The 19,757-nt window shown below is 35.4% G+C and overlaps 1 protein-coding gene across 1 annotated transcript; it reads right to left on the minus strand.

Annotated features, from left to right (window-relative positions):
* Window positions 1-1,389: 1,389 nt before the first annotated feature.
* On the minus strand, window positions 1,390-10,869 carry LOC123540873 (putative uncharacterized protein DDB_G0277255). Its single transcript, XM_053526225.1, has 6 exons — window positions 10,710-10,869; window positions 10,011-10,241; window positions 9,321-9,677; window positions 8,505-9,002; window positions 7,958-8,055; window positions 1,390-2,299 (listed from the first exon to the last, which is right to left on the minus strand). Exons 1-6 carry the CDS (start codon window positions 10,852-10,854, stop codon window positions 1,703-1,705), a joined length of 1,926 nt encoding a protein of 641 aa, XP_053382200.1. The 5' UTR covers window positions 10,855-10,869; the 3' UTR covers window positions 1,390-1,702.
* Window positions 10,870-19,757: the final 8,888 nt, after the last annotated feature.

Consider the following 19,757-nt stretch of genomic DNA (forward strand, 5'->3'; position numbering starts at 1 on the left):
TTCCTACGCATATGAACTCTGAACCGTGATAAATCGGACGATAAAGCACTCGAAGGCCTTGATTATTTGTTAATTATATGTGTCTTTTGGGCATGTTCTTGTTTACGGGTGAAAGAGTTGAGCTGAAGATATGGGGCGTGAAAGGTTTTGCACATTTCGGCAGATTCAGTCAAACTGAGTCGGCGCTATTTTGCTTTGTTGTATTTTATGCTTCCAAAGAATATTTTCAAACTTATCGTATTGCAACGGAACTATTCGATTCAAGTAAATACTGGATGTATTGATTTCCATTTCATATGTTTGAAGCATATCACAAAGTACTGCGCCAAAAGCCTGTTTTTGCATAGGATATTTTATGATGATAAAAAAGGTCTTAAATACGTAAGAATTGTCCATACTTATTGACAACAAAATCAATTAATACAATAAAGGATTTAAAATCACCATTCTGCCAGGTATATGTGTGCCGAATCGACATTTTTGAGTGAATGTTCTTTGGCATTCTTCTTACATTTTTCTTCACAAGTCTAATGTATCTTGTGTATGATGTATATACCTGTCATGTAAAACTGTCACATGTACACGTGTGCTCATTTGTAAATGATTTCACACATTCTGTGCGAAAACGAATAAGAAGTGCAACACACAGTATTTCAATTCATAGCATATATTATATAAATATTGCATTCCTGAGAGGGTGATATGAAAAATGTTCACCGCGAGATATATGAATATCGACCGAGGCGCCAGCCGAGGTCTATATTCATATTTCGAGGGGTGAACATTTTTCATATCACCCTCTCAGGAATGCAATATTTATTTTATTATACCGAAAGATTATAAGGGTCAAAGCATTTACTGGAAAATCAACATAATTTATTTAATATTAAAGAGTAATTACTAACCAGATAATGAGGACAGAATTAAAGAGTATTTACTTGTTTTGGCGACTTTGCTGTGTAATAAGACTTTTTTGATAGATTCAGTCGGGACGTTTACATATCGCTGACCCCTACAGTATATTTATTCTAATATTTCAACATTGCGTCAATCAGTAGGCCTAACATTCGAAAAACGGCGATAACTTTCTTTTTTCTAAACGAAACATATAAGTGTGAGTACTCATTTTCTTAGTTAGATCATTTCCAATCTCATGGTGGTAGTTTCGATTCAATATTAAATGAAAAGTTGTTTTCGAAATATTTTGCACGTAGCATAAAAAAGAAAATACGGCCGGATTCGCACATGCAAGAGCACCAGAAAAGGGTAATTTAATCCTAAAGTATAATTATATAAGCGCCTCGTCTGGAAATTTATCGACTCACTCTTTTAATCAATGCGTAAGTATCAATCTCTCAACGGGTGATATGAAAAAAATAATATCACATGCGCAGAAAAACAAAATAACGCTGTTGCGCATGTGATATGAAATCATGGATCATATCACCTGCGCAGAAATTGAAAATAACGGTTTTGCACATGAGTCATAAAATCATTGGGGAATATGATATAAAATTCAAGTTAAACTAATGGGAAATTTGCATTAGACATTTATGTGAGGTATAATAAATAAAAATAGCAGAGGGCAGTAACTCTAGTTACTATAAATTTCAGTTACTGCTCAAGAATGGGAGTGTATCTGTTGTACAGAAAATACTTAGTATATTTGGCTCTCTGATACTGATCAGAGTAATTTGCCGATTTAAATATCATATGTCCGGAACTGTTCAGTATCGTGTATTTTTTCTGGTTCCGTTGTGGCATCTTCATCAAGCAGTGCTCCTATCGTGTTCCACTTCCTTTTCTTCTTCCTTTTCTTTTTCTTCTTTTTTTCCTTTTGTCCATTTTCGTCTGCGGCATCGTTTTCCCGGGATTCTGTTATTGATGCGCTATGCATATTTCCGGCTGAACTAACAGTTGGTCCAGTTAGAGGAGTTATGTCGTCGCTTGTGAATTTGTTCTCCTCAGGTACATCTCCAATGAGATGTGCGTAAAGAGCATCGTTTAGTTTACCATTTTCACTAGGGCTTGCCTCTTGCTTGCTTTTTGCTTCAGGGAGAATATGACCACGCCTGCTTGTGTCTAAACTGTTCTGATCGGCCGTCTTTTGCACGTTATTCAGGAAACGCCCAGATGGTAGAGGTGGAAGAGTGTTGCGTGTGATAGAAGCTGCAGCAGCAACTTCAGCAGAATTTTCAAACGCTGTGCCAACATGATTGTCATTTGGTTTACCTTTAGCGTTATTTTCGTTTTTAAATTTGCTGTTTGCAGGCTGTTCATTCTTTTCTGGTTCGGTTTTCTGAAGAGAAAATAAAATGGTTATTAAAAATTTACAGAAATTAGTAAGGAGGCGGAGGCATCTAAATCTGGCGTTTTTCCTCGGGCTTTTCGCCCGTGTGTCCGTCCACAATTGAAAATGCTTAAAAAAGTAACCTTTTGATGGATCTTTATGAAATTTAATACATATTTAGATCACTATGGGACTGTCGTGCACATGTAATTTATCAGGATATCTTTTAACGAATACATTTTACATTAATTTTATTCAAAGTGTGCAGTTTTCGAGCCTTTATGTTAAATTTGTGCGTTAAAGGCATTGATGAAACATGCGTGAATACCGCAATATCCTATAAAGAATAAGTTTGTAAGCTTACTTATAGTTGCCACTGGTAACCCAGTCACGGTTACATCTAAAGAAGACTGTTTGTAATATTAGTTGGAGGATAGTTCAAGATATAAAAGACGCCCCATTCCATAAAGTTTCCATGATTCTTTAACGTTTCAGAGATAAAGCAGCACTCCTCATGATTCTTAGTATTATTCCAGAGGTAGAAATTTTCAGCTGGAGGAGCGGGGGCTCGAACTCAAGACCCATTGTTTCGTAGTCGGACACTGTTACCACTCGACCACAGAGTTTGTTCTTAGGATGAGTTAGCATTTTCTGTTCCGTACTAAGACAGTGTAGATTTTTATCATATCTAATATATGTCATTTAACCTAAAGTAACCCTACATATTTGTTATACTTTTTTCTGGATTAATATGTCTGTTTTACAAACTGACGGTGATTAATCTTTTACAAAATTCAATAAAGAATACATCGGTCTATTTATTTAGCAAATAGGGGCAATTTTTGATCCAACTAAATGTTCAAGCATGAAGTCTTCCTTGTTGTAAAAGGGTTCAAAACACTGATGGAGGCGTTTGATATACTTAGCTTAACTGTTTTACAAGATAACGAGACAGTAATATTTTAATCCGGAATTTTATAAAGTATTACGCATTCCCATAAATCTAAGACAGTTGATTACATGGGGATTTTATTTCTGGAGTTAACGGAAAGTAAAAAAAAAAAATATTGGCCTGTTTAATAGCTGTTTGCATGCGGCCTATTTAAGTTACTAAATATACCCAGTTAGACTCTTGAAACATCAAGTAGACCAGCAAACAGAAACGACCTGCTGATGGACCGGAATTGATTTTGCAAAAACAAGGCAATTAGAAACGACCTCGATCCTGATAGACTAGAATCGAAGTAGCGAACGCAAAGCAATTAGAAAAGACCTCCTTACTGAGCATGTTTTTTTTTTATATTTAAGACACTGACCTCCAGATTTAGCTAAAAGATAATGTTTCTTTCAAATTGAAGTTTTGTCATATTATGAACATTAGAATATGAATTTTTGTTTATAAAATTTTTCAAAAATTCCAAATCAAGAAAAAAATGATGACCATGTCGGGAATCGAACCCCGGACCGCCGCGGCAATAAAGTCATTATTTTTTAAGCCTTCTTCAGAAATATAGCATTTATTTCAATCTAAAAGAAGTCAAGATATCTAAAAACAAACTGTTTCGAACGATCTGAAGGCCAGTCTGCATCTTCTTTAGATATGGCAAAGCAGCTGCCTTTTCTACACATATAGAGAAGCAACTGCATCTTCTTTAGATATGGCAAAGCAGCTGCCTTTTCTACACATATAGTGAAGCAGCTGCATCTTCTTTAGATATGGCAAAGCAGCTGCCTTTTCTACACAATATGGTGAAGGGGCTGCATCTTCTATAGATATGGTAAAGCAGTTGCATTTTCTACACATATGGAGAAGCAGCTGCATCTTTAGTTATGGCAAAGCAGCTGCATTTTCTACACATATGGTGAAGCAGCTGCATCAACTTTAGATATGGCGTAGCAGCTGCATCAATCACAGATATGGCGGAGCAGCTGCATCAATCATAGATATGGCGGAGCTGCTGCAGCTACAATAGATATGGCGAAGCAGCTGCATCTAGTATAAATATTGCGAAGCAGCTGCATGTACTATAGATACAGTGAGTCTGCTGCATCAACTTTAGATATGGCGTAGCAGCTGCATCAATCATGGATATGGCGGAGCTGCTACAGTTACTATGGATATGGCGAAGCAGCTGCATCTTCTATAAATATTGTCAGCAGCTGCATCTACTATAGATATAGTGAATCTGCTGCATCAACTTTAGATATGGCGTAGCAGCTGCATCAGTCATAGATATGGCGGAGCTGCTGCAGCTACTATAGATATAGTGAAGCTGCTGCATCAACTTTAGATATGGCGAAGCAGCTGCAGCTACTATAGATATGGCGTAGCAGCTGCATCAGTCATAGATATGGCGCAGCTGCTGCATCTACTATAGATATAGTGAAGCTGCTGCATCAACTTTAGATATGGCGAAGCAGCTGCAGCTACTATAGATATGGCGAAGCAGCTGCATCAGTCATAGATATGGCGCAGCTGCTGCATCTACTATAGATATAGTTAAGCCGCTGCGTCAACTTTAGATATGGCGAAGCAGCTGCAGCTACTATAGATATGGCGTAGCAGCTGCATCAGTCATAGATATGGCGCAGCTGCTGCATCTACTATAGATATAGTGAAGCTGCTGCATCAACTTGAGATATGGCGAAGCAGCTGCATCAACTTTAGATATGGCGAAGCAGCTGCATCAACATTAAACATAACGAAGCAGCCATGCAAAAAGCGAAGCAACTGCAGCAACAATAAATATAACGAAGTAGCTACGTCTACTGTAAATATATTGAAGGAGGTTGTGGGAACAACAGATATGGCGAAGCAACTGCAGATGCTATAAATATAACGGAGCAGCTGCAGCAAATAAAGACATAGCGAAGCAGCTTCTCAATAATAAATATAGCAAAGCATCTGCAGCTACAACAGACATAGCAAAGCAGCTGCATCAATAATAAACATAGCGAAGCAGCTGCAGCAACAACAGATATAGTGCAGTAGCTGCAGCAACTATAGATAATTCAAAGTGTGTGAAACATCTATAGATATAGTGAAGTATCTGAAGCAACTATAGATGAAGCGAAGCAGCTGCAGCAGCTATAGATATAGCGAAGCGGCTACAGCAAATATAAATAATTCAAAGTGTCTTTATTATCTATAGATATTGCGAAGTAGCTGCTGCAAAAAAGCTATAGATATAAGTGAAGCAGCTGCATTAACTATGGAGATAGCGAATCACCTGCAACAACAAAAGGTATAGCACAGCAGCGGCAGCACTATACTGAACTGCATCAACTATGGATAAATAAAAGCAGCTGCGTTAACTGTAGATATTGCGAAGCAGCTGCAGCAAATATAGATACATTTTTATCGACGCAGCTACATAAGCAAATTAGCTGATGCAAGAAAGGATATAGCGAAGCAGCTACATCAACTATGGTTAAAGCGAAGTAGCTGCCTGCATGAATAGATATAGCGAAGCAGCTGCAGCAACTATGATTAAAGCGAAGTGGCTTCTGCAAGAATAGATATAGCGAAGCAGCTGCAGCAAGTATAGTTAAAGCGAAGTAGCTTCTGCAAATATAGATATAGCGAGGCAGCTGCATCAGCTATGGTTAAAACGAAGTATCTGTTGCAAGAATAGATGTAGCGAAGCAGCTGCAACAAGTATGGTTAAAACGAAGTAGCTGCTGCAAGAATAGATATAGCGAAGCAGCTGCATCATCTACGGTTAAAGCGAAGGATCTGCTGCAAGAGTAGATGTAGCGAAGCAGCTGCATCAACTATGATTAAAGCAAAGTAGCTGCTGCAAGAAGAGATATAGCGAAGCAGCTGCATCAGCTATGGTTAAAGCGAAGTAGCTGCTGCAAGAAGAGATATAGCGAAGCAGCTGCATCAGCTATGGTTAAAGCGAAGTAGCTGCTGCAAGAATAGATATAGCGAAGCAGCTGCATCAGCTATGATTAAAGCGAAGTAGCTGCTGCAAGAATAGATATAGCAAAGCAGCTGCATCAACTATGATTAAAGCGAAGTAGCTGCTGCAAGAATAGATATAGCGAAGCAGCTGCATCAGATACGGTTAAAGCGAAGTAGCTGCTGCAAGAATAGATATAGCGAAGCAGCTGCATCAAGTGCGGTTAAAACGAAGTAGCTGCTGCAAGAATAGATATAGCGAAGCAGCTGCATCAGCTATTGTTAAAACGAAGTAGCTGCTGCAAAAATAGATGTAGCCGCATCAGCTACGGTTAAAGCGAAGTAGCTGCTGCAAGAAGAGACATAGCGAAGAAGCCGCATCAGCTACGGTTAAAGCGAAGTAGCTGCTGCAAGAAGAGATATAGCGAAGAAGCCGCAATAGCTACGGTTAAAGCGAAGTAGCTGCTGCAAGAAGAGATATAGCGAAGAAGCAGCATCAAGTATGGTTATAGCGAAGCAGCTGCATCAGCTACGGTTAAAGCGAAGTATCTGCTGCAAGAATAGATGTAGCGAAACAGCTGCATCAATTACGGTTAAAGCGAAGTAGCTGCTGCAAGAAGAGATATAGCGAAGCAGCTGCATCAACTACCGTTAAAACGAAGTAGCTGCTGCAAGAATAGATGTAGCGTAGCAGCTGCATCAACTACCGTTAAAACGAAGTAGCTGCTGCAAGAATAGATATAGCGAAGCAGCTGCATCAAGTATGATTAAAACGAAGTAGCTGCTGCAAGAATAGATGTAGCTAAGCAGCTGCATCAGCTATGGTTAAAACGAAGTAGCTGCTGCAAGAAGAGATATAGCAAAGCAGCTGCATCAACTACAGATGCAGATAAGTAATTACAGCAATTACAGAAAAATAGAAGCAACTGCAGGAACTAAACATATAACGAAGTAGCTATTGTGTCAAAAGTATTTGAAAAGTATTTGAAATTGTTATTCACGGATGACAATTCTGACTTGATTTGAATTTCCGTCATTGTACTGGATTATAGTTTTATCTGGTTGATTCATTTCTGAGTTTGTTTGAATAAACATTGCATAACGAATCTATTACACAAATTACCGTGATCACATATCATTTTCTGAAACCATTTTAATTTAGCTTTTATCATCGCTCTGTGAATGCACAAAGCTCCAGAATGTGAGGATCCTAATGCATAAAGTAAGATGCCGCTTTAATGGTCCTTACAGTTATTCTTGCATAAAACTGCTGTTCTTGTCACTTTCTGAGGGTGTTTTCATGCTGTTATAACACCTTTTTAGCATGCGCGTTCCGTGGCAAAGCGTAAACGCATTACGGCGCCAAAATAGATAATTCAGATGGAAATGACGTTAACGTGAAAAAAAAAAAAAAAAAAACAATTCGATATTCCCGCGCATTTCATTGAAATTTAATGACGTTGAGGAAAAATGTTTTCATTTATGAGGGGTAAATCGCATTTTTATGCCGTGTTATAACATCTTCAGAATCCCTCGGGATACGTTAGTACCCTCGCCATACTTCTGTGACAAGACCGTATTGTGGGGAGCATTATTCTTCACCCCTGTGACAGTTCTAGTTTTGTCTGTTAAAAATCGCCCCGCTTCCCTTTTTTCTCGCCTTCAAACATGTTTTTATTTCCTCCAAATTTAGGCGACATTTCTTACCTAACGTAGCAAGAATAATATGTAAATATCTACATGTATATTAAAATATTTCTTACCCGGTTCTTTTTCAGACACAAGCACAGACAACATAGTATGAGTAAGATCAGAGCTATCAATCCTCCCACAACTCCACCAATAATAGCAGCAGTGCTTCCTGTGCAACAAAACAGTTTCATTTTAATTGTGCAGTATACCAAAAGAAATCACATTGAATTTTAAAATATACATTTAAAGAGAATAGGATCATGCAATATCAAATTTGGACATATTTCAAGAAATACTCATGAAAAGAGTTACAAACGTCATTTGCGCTTTGTATTGACCTGTTCCTGGCGAGTGTTAATACGTTTGTAAAAAAAAAAAAAAACATCTGCACTAGAACTTTTGCTCTTCCGTCGCTTCAAGAAAGTAGTACATTTGTATATCTTTTCACATTATAAACTGTTAGATTCTCTGTCTTAAATTTTAAAGTACAATGTAAATTACATTTAGTCAATTAAAATCTGAATTTAATGTTGGCGGTAATGGTAGTTGCTTGAGTCCCGCCCTTTAACATTGGCTTCGTTAGAAATGACAGGTAATATTAGAGTAAATATACAAAACCTTTCTCGTCAGACGATTCCTCTGGATTTTTGCTGGATGGATGCGTTGTAGCCTGGTCTGATTTCGAAGTGGAATCCGATCGGCTTGAGGAGGAAACATCCATTGTTCTTGAATTTGATGTTAGAGTCGATGAAACTGTTGCTGCATTTGAATGCACAGAAGTAGAATTTAATGATGTAGATTTTTGTGATATGGTCGGGGAAGCATTCGATGTATTTGGTGGTGCTGTTGGAGAATTGTTTGAATTTCTTGTATTTGATGGCGTTGATACGGAATTGTTAACTGTTGCTGCATTTGAATGCACAGACGGAGAATTTAATGATGCAGATTTTTGTGATATGGTCGGGGAAGCATTCGATGTATTTGGTGGTGCTGTTGGGGAATTGTTTGAATTTCCTGTGTTTGATGGTGTTGATACGGAACCGTTTATTGTTGCTGCTGGAGCCGACGTCGTAGAGGTGTTCTGTTTACATATAGTTGTGATACTGCCGTTAACAGCTGAAATTTATTGGGAAAACTTTATTTGAAATTACGCATTGGTGTTATTTAAGTAATTTACAACATTTTTGAGCTATGTAATTTGACTCAGATACTGTAGAATTAAAGTTACATGTGAAATAGTAGATCTATACATACTGCTCCGTATTCGGTTACCCTATACTCTGGGTCTCAGTCAGCATGTCAATACTTGAGATCAACTGTTAAGACGGAATAGAACCTATACGACTAGTGAAATAGTAACCTACATTGAAACAGCTTTGTACCAAACAACAGTAGATTTGTTAAACCATATTGTTTACTTTGATTTGTAAATACCTTGTAACACTATCCATAGCTTTCCCTTAGCCATCTTTGCTCTGTTCTCCCAATTAAGCAATAACTGCGTGCTTGAGAATGGCCCCGTAATATATGTTGTATTTATAACTTCTTCCATCTTTTCTGCCTTTCTCCATTGTTTAATGATGGAGCTGTTAGCGAAGGACAATGTCAACGTCTGATTTGCGTCCAGGCCGTTGTCATATGTCCGCAGTACTAGCTCCGAGGCGGTGGTCGTTAGAGTACATTTACATGATCCTACATTTGTGCTTATGTTTCCTCTTGGATAAGACTCACTTGAGATGGGGAGAGCATCCAATGTTTTATTGTAGTTGCAACTGTTGTCAATTTTCAAATCTTAAAATAATACAAAGAGAAAATATAATTTTCGTTGAAACTGTGATATAGGGAATAACTAATTATTGAACAAAGAACTGAGTAACAGTGTAATAATCGCAAATACATGTAATATAGCATTTATATCAGCCTGAAAAATAACTGTACCTATTCATGTATCTGTATGGTGATTATATAGTAATTTGAACTTGAAGCTCTTCAAAAATGCTGGTACTTTCTAGAACTTGTTTAAAACACGAGAATATTGTATTGTGTATTATAAGGTTTACGCATCTGTAGACGATTTATTTTTATTGACGTCAAAACACTGATATTTTATTTTTATTTATTTACCATTGCTATACTGGTGTTTAACGCAGTCAAATTTTGCTATGAAGTATCCCGTTTTCGATGTGCAATAATCCTTAACATAGATGTTTTTATAACCATCTGCATAATCATTTTGATTATTCTTTGTTATCATTTTTCCCGACAAATTGCGTAACACGTCTACCATGGTGCTGTAGCTCTGATCACAGTTCACATTTTTATCTCCTGTCTTCGGAATCACGAAAGAAGACACAGCTAAAATTGAAAATATACACGTGTTGAAAATTAGATATTTTTTTATTTTTATTTTTGTTTTAATTTAGAATGATGTGATTATAAAGTTTAGAAGACGGGAAACGAAACGAAGATGGTGTACTTAATTAGATAGTTCCTGTCCTAAAGTATTCTAATAGTTCTAAAAAGATGAGACAATATGTTGTCGAACTTTCAAGATTTTTGTGCTTTTCATATACATTATTACTCATGTTACAGTTTTTATATATACTGAGATAATTATTACAACAATAGATGACCTGTATCAATTTACTTTCTTAACGAGGTATTTTCTGTCACAAATTCACAAATGAGCCTTTATTATAAATAAAAACCCTACACATTCACTTTTTACACATGCAAAAATAATATGATGTATTTAGGTTTTCGTTCAGTAGAAATCAGACACAAATTTTGAATTGTTTTATATATTCAAGTAAAGCACAATACCTTCCGAACTGCAATCCGTTCCGTTAGGTAGAATTCCGAATGCAAAATCAAGTACGCCTATCCACTCTACATTGCTGTCGGACTGACAAGAGATATTGACAGACCCGCAAGTAGGACAGTTGCAGAGATGGTATGTTCGATTCATTCTGTCTGTTAATGAAAATAAAATAAATGCAACTTTAAATTTAGAACTTACTTCAAACTCCCAATTCCATTGTTTTAAATCTCAGATTATGATAAATGACAGGATATTTTTCTTAAAAGTTATTTTTTATTAATTTTTCATTTTGTTCTCAAAGAGCCTTATTTAAGGAATAAAAAGTCCCTATTAGAAATTTATGTTTCACTGAATTTTATGATATTTTGTTATTATTCCCTTTAATATGCAAGCATTTATTTCTCCTAGTTTCAGCATAATTTCAGGTTTTACATTTACAGTTGACAGATGTCTCGTGGTTTTCGGCTAAACATGTAACTGTCAATTATTCTAAATTAAAAAAGAAAATGCAATACAATTGTTTTTGAATTCATATCAGTATGTTTATCAAATTTATAATTATAAATGCTTAAAACTGTTATCCTCGTCGGCAAACTGGGACAGAAAAATCAAAAGTTTTACATGTAAGTGATCAGATGTTGCATGAAGTTTCGAATAAATCCATTATCTGGTCAAAATCGGATCCGAGAATTTCACAATAATCACAAATACCAGTCCAAAACTCGCATCGCATGGTCGTGAATATATACAGTGAAACACCGCTCGCTCGAGCATCGATGACTCGAGCACCAGGACTCGCTCGAGCAATTCGTGTGGTCCCGGCCGATTTCCTTCTATTTTCTATGTGAAATTACCATGGCTGGGTCGAGCATCGATAACTCGATCAAAACGTGAACTACAATAGCCGAAATGCGCGAATAATGTGAATTACAATAGCCGAAATGCGAGAATAACCATGGCCAACATTCCAATACACTGACCAGTAGTTTCGGCAAAAGTAGTCTCCCTTGAATATACACGGATCGCGGACCCGATAACGTTTATCGATAAACAGTTTTACTATAGATTTGTATAGGAAAATATATTTCAAACATTAGAAACGTAATTTTATCGTTATTTAACAAAATTTTATAACCTCGTGAAGTAATCTTCATTTTTTGCCCTTTATTTCAATATATTTTTTATCGATGTGATACAAATACATTTTGCTTCCATTTTTGTTTGAAGTTGATGACTATGGTTTCTATGTATTTCTATATAGAAATTTTGAAAAGGTCGGTTATGTCAGGTTTTAAAAGGCTATAAAAACATTTTCTATCAAAATGACATTATTTTATAACCTCGTGAAGTATTCTCCATTGTCTGAACATTGTCTGGGTAATTTTTATTTTAAAATTGAATTATGACAAATTGCTTCCATTTTAATTTGAAAATGAAGTAATCGCAATCTTAAGCACGCTTTTCACAAATATTTACTTGACGGTACGACGGCACAAGGCAATGCTTATCAATGTGTTGCATATCTGTTCGAGCATTTTATTTATTTATTTATTTATTTATTTATTATGATTAAATGTAAAACTTTTTTGAATTGGCAAACTTTAAGTCACATCTGTAATTGGAAAATAAATTGGTCTTAAAAAGTCCGCACTAAATTAAAAAGGCGATTAGAAATAATTCTATGTAATTGCTTTACAAGCTGTGTGCCGGTATAATTTTTGACGATATTACAATAAACTGTTCAATAATTGAAACATTTCGCGAAAATTTTGTTATGTATGTGCCTAAAATATTACATACAACCATGGCTTCTTTACGTTCACTGATCACTGCGTGAACGTAAAAGTATAAATTACAATTTACAAATTAATGAATGATGGTCATATTAACTGTGGTGATAATTTGATTTATTTACCCGTGCGTGCATTTCAGTAGAAGATGAAAAAAGGTACACTTTACGAAACTTATTATTCAAATTGAAAAAAAAAAAGAAAAAGAACAAGTATATATTTATCAAATACAATAATCACTTTCACCGGTATATGACCTTTTTCATTATCATGATATTGGCAGAAATCTTTTATGAAAACAAAGACATTTTTATAACTATATTATTATTCTACATTTCATGATGGGGTGGACACCACCAATTGTTAGGCAATGGGGATCAATATTTAGACAATATTTTAGAGTTATGAATATGGATGACTATAGAGTTAATAAATCTATATATATGTGGTCTAAAACATGTCATGTTAAAAATGGATTTTTTAGAATTAAGAAACTTTTATCAGATATCAATCATGTACATTTATTAGATGATACTAGTATTAGAAACGCAAAACCTACTATTTCAAGACTAGAATCTATTCTGATGGATATTGAAATAAATATATGGACTTTGCTGTTGGATAGAGAAAATGCTATAAGAGGACATGGTCGTAATAAACTGAGAACGTACAGGAAGTTTAGGTCTCAATTTTGTACCGAGAAATACCTGATATGTAAACTGCCGTTTCATTACAGATCGGCCACAAAATTCAGGTGTGGTGTAGCACCACTAAGATTAGAAACGGGTAGATATGAAAATATTGATGTTGTAAACAGAACATGTTTTAATTGTCATGATATTGTAGAAGATGAAAAACACGTACTTTTTTATTGCCCAGTATATAATGATATAAGGAAAGATTTAGTCACTGCAATTAATAATTTGTCAGAAAATAATCAGAATATGTATATGTCTGATGATGAGAAAATGACTATAATTTTGAGTGATGAAAACTTTGTATATATATCTGCCAAAACCTGCTATTAAGCTGGAATGACGTCACGTTAACGTGTGGTGACGTCAAACTTTTTGTTGCGATAAAGAATGAGCGATTCTATATTTTATCTACTGTTTCAGATTAAGGGCATATTAGAATCGAAATAATTTATAGTAAAACCGTGTTTTAACACTATTATACACTCGGGCGGTAATACATCGTACAAATAATTTCACTCGGGCTGCACCCTCGTGATATTATTACGCCCGACGTATAACCGCCTATCGTGAATAAATAGTGATAAAACAAAATTACATTAGTCAAAATGCGCGAATAACGTGAATTACAATAGCCGAAATGCGCGAATAACATGAATTACAATAGCCGAAATGCGCGAATTATTGCTGTTTCATGATAAAATTATTCTGAATGTTTATATAAGAAAAGGAAAAAGGAGGGAGATGAAACGGAGAGAAGAGCCAACTCGTATATTCTATCGCTGTTTTCGTAACTACTAATCGAAAACAATGCAGAATTTTATCGCAACATGAAATAAGTTTAAAGTATGATTTCAGTTTTTAATATTAATATTTTTAAACTTAAAACTATGTGAAAACCAGGTTCCGGTTGGAGTAGTTTTAGTTTAATGTACAATAGAATAACGTGAATTACAATAGCCTTAATGCGCAAATAACGTGAATTACAATAGCCGAAATGTGCGAATAACGTGAATTACAATAACCGAAATGTGCGAATAACGTGAATTACAATAGCCTTAATGCACGAATAAGGTGAATTACAATAGCCTTAATGCGCGAATAACGTGAATAACAATAGCCGAAATGTGCGAATAACGTGAATTACAATAGCCGAAATGTGCGAATAACGTGAATTACAATAGCCTTAATGCGCGAATAACGTGAATTACAATAGCCTACAATGCCTTAATGCGGGATAACGTGAATAACAATAGCCTTAATGCGCGAATAACGTGAATTACAATAGCCTTAATGCGCGAATAACGTGAATTACAATAGTCTAAATGCGCGAATAACGTGAATAACAATAGCCTTAATGCGCGAATAACGTGAATAACAATAGCCGAAATGTGCGAATAACGTGAATTACAATAGCCTTAATGCGCAAATAACGTGAATAACAATAGCCGAATTGTGCGAATAACGTGAATTACAATAGCCGAAATGTGCGAATAACGTGAATTACAATAGCCTTAATGCGCAAATAACGTGAATTACAATAGCCTTAACGCGCGAATAACGTGAATTACAATAGCCGAAATGTGCGAATAACGTGAATAACAAAAGCCTTATGCGCGAATACCCTGAATTACATACCAAAAGTGCAATAACTTCATTACAAAGCCTAATGCCGATCCTAATTACAATAGCCCCAAGGGGCGAATAACGTGAAAACAATAGCCAAAATGTGCGAATAACTAAAAACAATAGCCAAATTGCCGGAATGGCCGTCAAAAACTGGCTAGTCTAAAAATAAAAAACCTTGGACCCTTAGAGGCCAAAATTTTCAATGGACTTCATGAAAATTGGCAAATTTTCCCTTGATAATTGCAATTTCGAAACTGGGTTTCACATGGGGTTAAAAACTAGGTCAGTAGATCAAAAAATAGAAAACCTTGTGACCTCTCTAGAGGCCAATTTCATGAGATCTTCATGAAATTGGTCAGAATTTCACCTTGATGATATCTAGGTCAAGTTCGAAACTGGGTCAGTGGGGTAAAAAACTAGTCAGTAGGTCAAAAAAATAGAAAAACCTGTGACCTCTCTAGAGGCCATATTTATCAAGGATCTCATAAAAATTTGGGTGAGAATGTTCACCTTGATGAATCAGGTCAATTTTTGAACGGGGTCACGTGCGGTCAAAAACTAGGTCAGTAGATCAAAAATAGGAAAACCTTGTGCCCTTTCTCTAGAGGCGATATTTTTCAATGGATCTTCATAAAAATTGGTCAGAGTGTTTACCTTGAAGATATCTAGGTCAAGTTCGAAACTGGGTCACGTGGGGTTAAAAACTAGGTCATAGATCTAAAAATAGAAAAACCTTGTGACCTCCCCTAAGGCATATATTTCATAAGATCTTCATAAAAATTTGGCAGAATTTTTCACCTTGATGATATCTAGGTCAAGTTCGAAACTGGGTCACGTGGGTTAAAAAAACTGGGGCAGTAGGTCTAAAAATAGAAAAACCTTGTGACCTCTCTAAGGCCATATTTTTCATGAGATCTTCATGAATATTGGTCAGAATGTTTACCTTGATGAATCTGGGTCAAGTTCGAAACGGGGTCACGTAGGGTCAAAAACTAGGTCATTAGTCTAAAAATAAAAAAAACCTTGTGACCTCTCTAGAGGCCATATTTCTCAATGGATCTTCAAAAAAAATTGGTCAGAATGTTCACCTTGATGATATCTAGGCCCAAGTTCGAAACTGGGTCACGTGGGGTTAAAAACTAGGTCAGTAGATCTAAAAATAGAAAAACCTTGTGACCTCTCTAAGGCCATATTTTTCATGAGATTTTTCATGAATATTGGTCAGAATGTTTCACCTTGATGATATCTAGATAAAGTTCGAAACTGGTCATGTGGGGTTAAAAACTAGGTCATAGTTCTAAAAATAGAAAAACCTTGTGACCTCTCTAAGGCCATATTTATCAATGGATCTTCATGAAATTGTCAGAATGTTCATCTTGATGATATCTAGGTCAAGTTTGAAACTGGGTCACGTGCGGTCAAAAACTAGTCAGTAGAACTAAAAATAGGAAAACCTTGTGACCCTCTAAGGCATATTTTTCAATGGATCTTAAAGAAAATTGGTCAGTGTTTACCTTGAAGATATCTAGGTCAAGTTCGAAACTGGGTCACGTGGGGTTAAAAACTAGGTCAGTAGGTCTAAAAATAAAAAAAAACCTTGTGACCTCTCTAGAGGCCATATTTCTCAAGGGATCTTCATGAAAATTGGTGAGAATGTTCCGCTTAAAGAAATCTAGATCAGGTTTGTAACTGGGTCATGTGCGGCCCAAAAACTAGGTCAGTAGGTCGAAAAAAAAGAAAAACCTTGTGACCTCTCTAGAGGCCATATTTTTCACGAGATCTTCATAAAAATTGGTGAGAATGTTCACCTTGATGATATCTAGACAAGTTTAAAGTGGTCACGTGCCTTCAAAAACTAGGCCATTAGGTAAATAATAGAAAAACCTTGTGACCTCTCTAGAGGCCATATTTTTCAATGGATTTTCATGAAAATTGGTCAGAATTTTTTATCTTGATGATATCTAGGTCACATGTGCTCAAAAACTAGGTCACTATGTCAAATAATAGAAATAATGACGTCATACTCAGTTCAACACTGGGTCATGTGGGGATAGGTGAGCGATTCAGGACCATCATGGTCCTCTTGTTTAGCAGATACCATGATAAAGGTTCGTCATATAGCAGTTTTTATTTCCAATATGTTTCATTGTAATTCAGAAATGTTATGAATCCAGACACTTTTTAAACTGACTAAAAAATGTATTTACCTTCACATGCTGGACATAATTGATTCTGACTTTGCAACCAGTGCAGATCAAGATAAGACTGCACATCTGTGTATTCTGAACATAATCTGCACTGTTGAGTCAGTTTATTTAGGTAAGCATTCATTTTCACTGTTAATAACTCTGTCAAAACTGAAAGCTGGACAAGCACATTAAAGAATTTTAGTATGGGAAGGGTTTAATTTAATTATATGCTTATGACAATTAAAAGGGTTATAAAAACTTCCTTAGCAAATCTGAAAGAAAGTGCAGGGAAGCATTGCCCTGCAGCAACTTACATTTCTACCAAGTTTAATTAAAATCCTCCTATTCTTACTTGGAAGGACAGAAAACGGTTAAACCACAATGATATTTACATGAAAAAAGGACTATACCTCTTGTCGTACTAATACAATTTGACAAGCGTTTCCCTATGCGGAGTTAAATTTCAAATTCTACATGTTTTATATAATTACTCCACATCATGAATTGATATAGTTTTGGGTGGATGAAAAGTTGGCAGTCCAGACAAAGCCACAGCTAATTCCTCTGCCTTCACGGGTAGACAGAAATGTGCTAAAAACCATTAAGAAACAACAAAGTAAATAAGTGCTACAAGATTTATTTTATAATACTCAGTTTTTAAACTGTGTACATGAAATTTCATCCTCCTTTATATGCTGTCCTCTGTTATCTGAAGTAAAAAAGAAAAAAAGAACATAGTGTTGAAAATCTATCTTTTTTGTACTTTTTTTTAAATACGGCATAAAGGCTTGCGACTTAATTGCACATTTCATGCAAATCAAAGAAGGGAATTAAATAGTGGTGTGAATGTGACTTGATAGATATAAAACTGTGTGTTTTAAATCAAATTAAAGGAAATGAAATAATTTGAAATTACTGTTGTTGCATAAAACTATGAATACAAGGTAAAGATCTGTTTAAAAGATTTGATATCAGGCTAGCTATAATGTAATTTTGTCACTGATCAAAACGCTTTCCTTTGTTGATATCATATATCTCGTATGGGTAATTGGATTTTATCATTGTAGACAAAAGAGAGGTATAATAAATAAATGCTTATTGTTAACCTTTAATAAATATTAATAAAATTTTTCCCATTTAAAGTACAGTAAATTTAAACTGTTCTGTAAAAAGATCCAGGATCCAGACAAGTCATTCTTTTCTGCCAGTGTCTTGGGTTGCTAACTTAAAAAACTCCTCTTGCACAGCAAGGGTTTTCACTTGCTGCTCTGCAACCTTCCCTGACTTCTCCAGAGTGCAGTGTTTTCTTCATAGAAGTTTAACTGAGCCTCTTCTAACTCAGTCAATGATCTAATGAAATAAAACAAGAAACAACTTAAAGGGGGTCAATCACATTTAAACAACATTTAATGACATTTTTTACTTTTGTATATTCTGGAGAGAATTATTAAGGAACAAAAAGACCAATTACAAAGAGTTAGATTCCTATTTGAAATGTATATTTTATTTTTTTTTTTATAAAATTTTGTAATTACTCCCCTTTAATATGAAAGTATATAAAAAAGCTGGGTATTTTTTTTTATTTCGATACAATGCCCTAGTTTTACATTTGCATTGATAGACAATCAACTATTGAACAATCTGAATCAAAATGCAAGTTTAAAAGCTGTGTGCAGCTTCTGAATTCATTTATTTCCAATCTATCTTGGTTGCGCAACCAAGATAGGAAAAGGGAGGAATAAAAAATTTCAAACTTGCTTTTCTAATGAATTCCATCTAAATACATAATTTTTAATGCAAATATTTTACAAATATATTACAATATGTCAATATTTTAAAACATTTCCTTCGGCAAAGTATGTTTTTTTCAAATTTAAAACTTATGATAAAATAACTCTATCTTGGTTGGGCAACCAGGATAGGAAAAGAAATTTTAAAAATACCTCCAGTGAAAATCTAATTTGTATTAAGTTTGAGTGAACGTAAATGAGTGAAAAATGATCAGATGCTAAAGTTTCGAACAAATCCGTTACATGGCCAAAATCGATTATCCACCTTTAAGTAAACACTACAAAAGATAATCATATCTTAATGACATAGCCAACTTTCAATGCAACACTAAGTTATTTCTCTCAAACAAAATTTCAACAATAAGGGCCCCTAAAAGATGTCCTAGTTACAATGTAGTTAAGTTCATATTCAGTGAAATTTTTTATTGATAAACCTTAAATTCCCCATCATTATCCCCCCACAAAACAAAGTTTGGGGGGGGTATATAGGAGTGAGCTTGGCGGTGGGTCGGCCTGTTGGTTTTGCATGGTTTCCAAAAGATAACTCAAGAAAGGCTTGACCAATTTAAAATTTTGGTATACAGGTGTAACATCAAAAAATACAGGTAAAGTTCTACTTTGAGGTCTGTAGGTAAAAGGGGTAAAGGGTCACAGGGACTGGGAACAGTTAAGGGGTTTCCGGATGATAACTTGAGAACGTTTGGGCCTAGGATCAAAATTTTTGGTAACACAGGTGTAACACATAAAAGCAGGTCAAGTTCCACTTTGAGGTATGTAGGTCAAAGGTCAAGGTCACATTGATCAAAACATTTAAAATGGTTTTCCGGATGATATCTTAGACCGCTTGAGCCTAGGATCATAAACTGAAATGCAGGTCGGGTTTGACTTTGAGATCTGTAGGTCAAAGGTCAAGGTCACAGGACTCGGAACAGTTAAATGGTTTCCGGATGATAACTT

Source organism: Mercenaria mercenaria, chromosome 16 (genome assembly GCF_021730395.1).
Source record: "Mercenaria mercenaria strain notata chromosome 16, MADL_Memer_1, whole genome shotgun sequence".
Taxonomy (NCBI): Eukaryota; Metazoa; Mollusca; class Bivalvia; order Venerida; family Veneridae; genus Mercenaria; species Mercenaria mercenaria.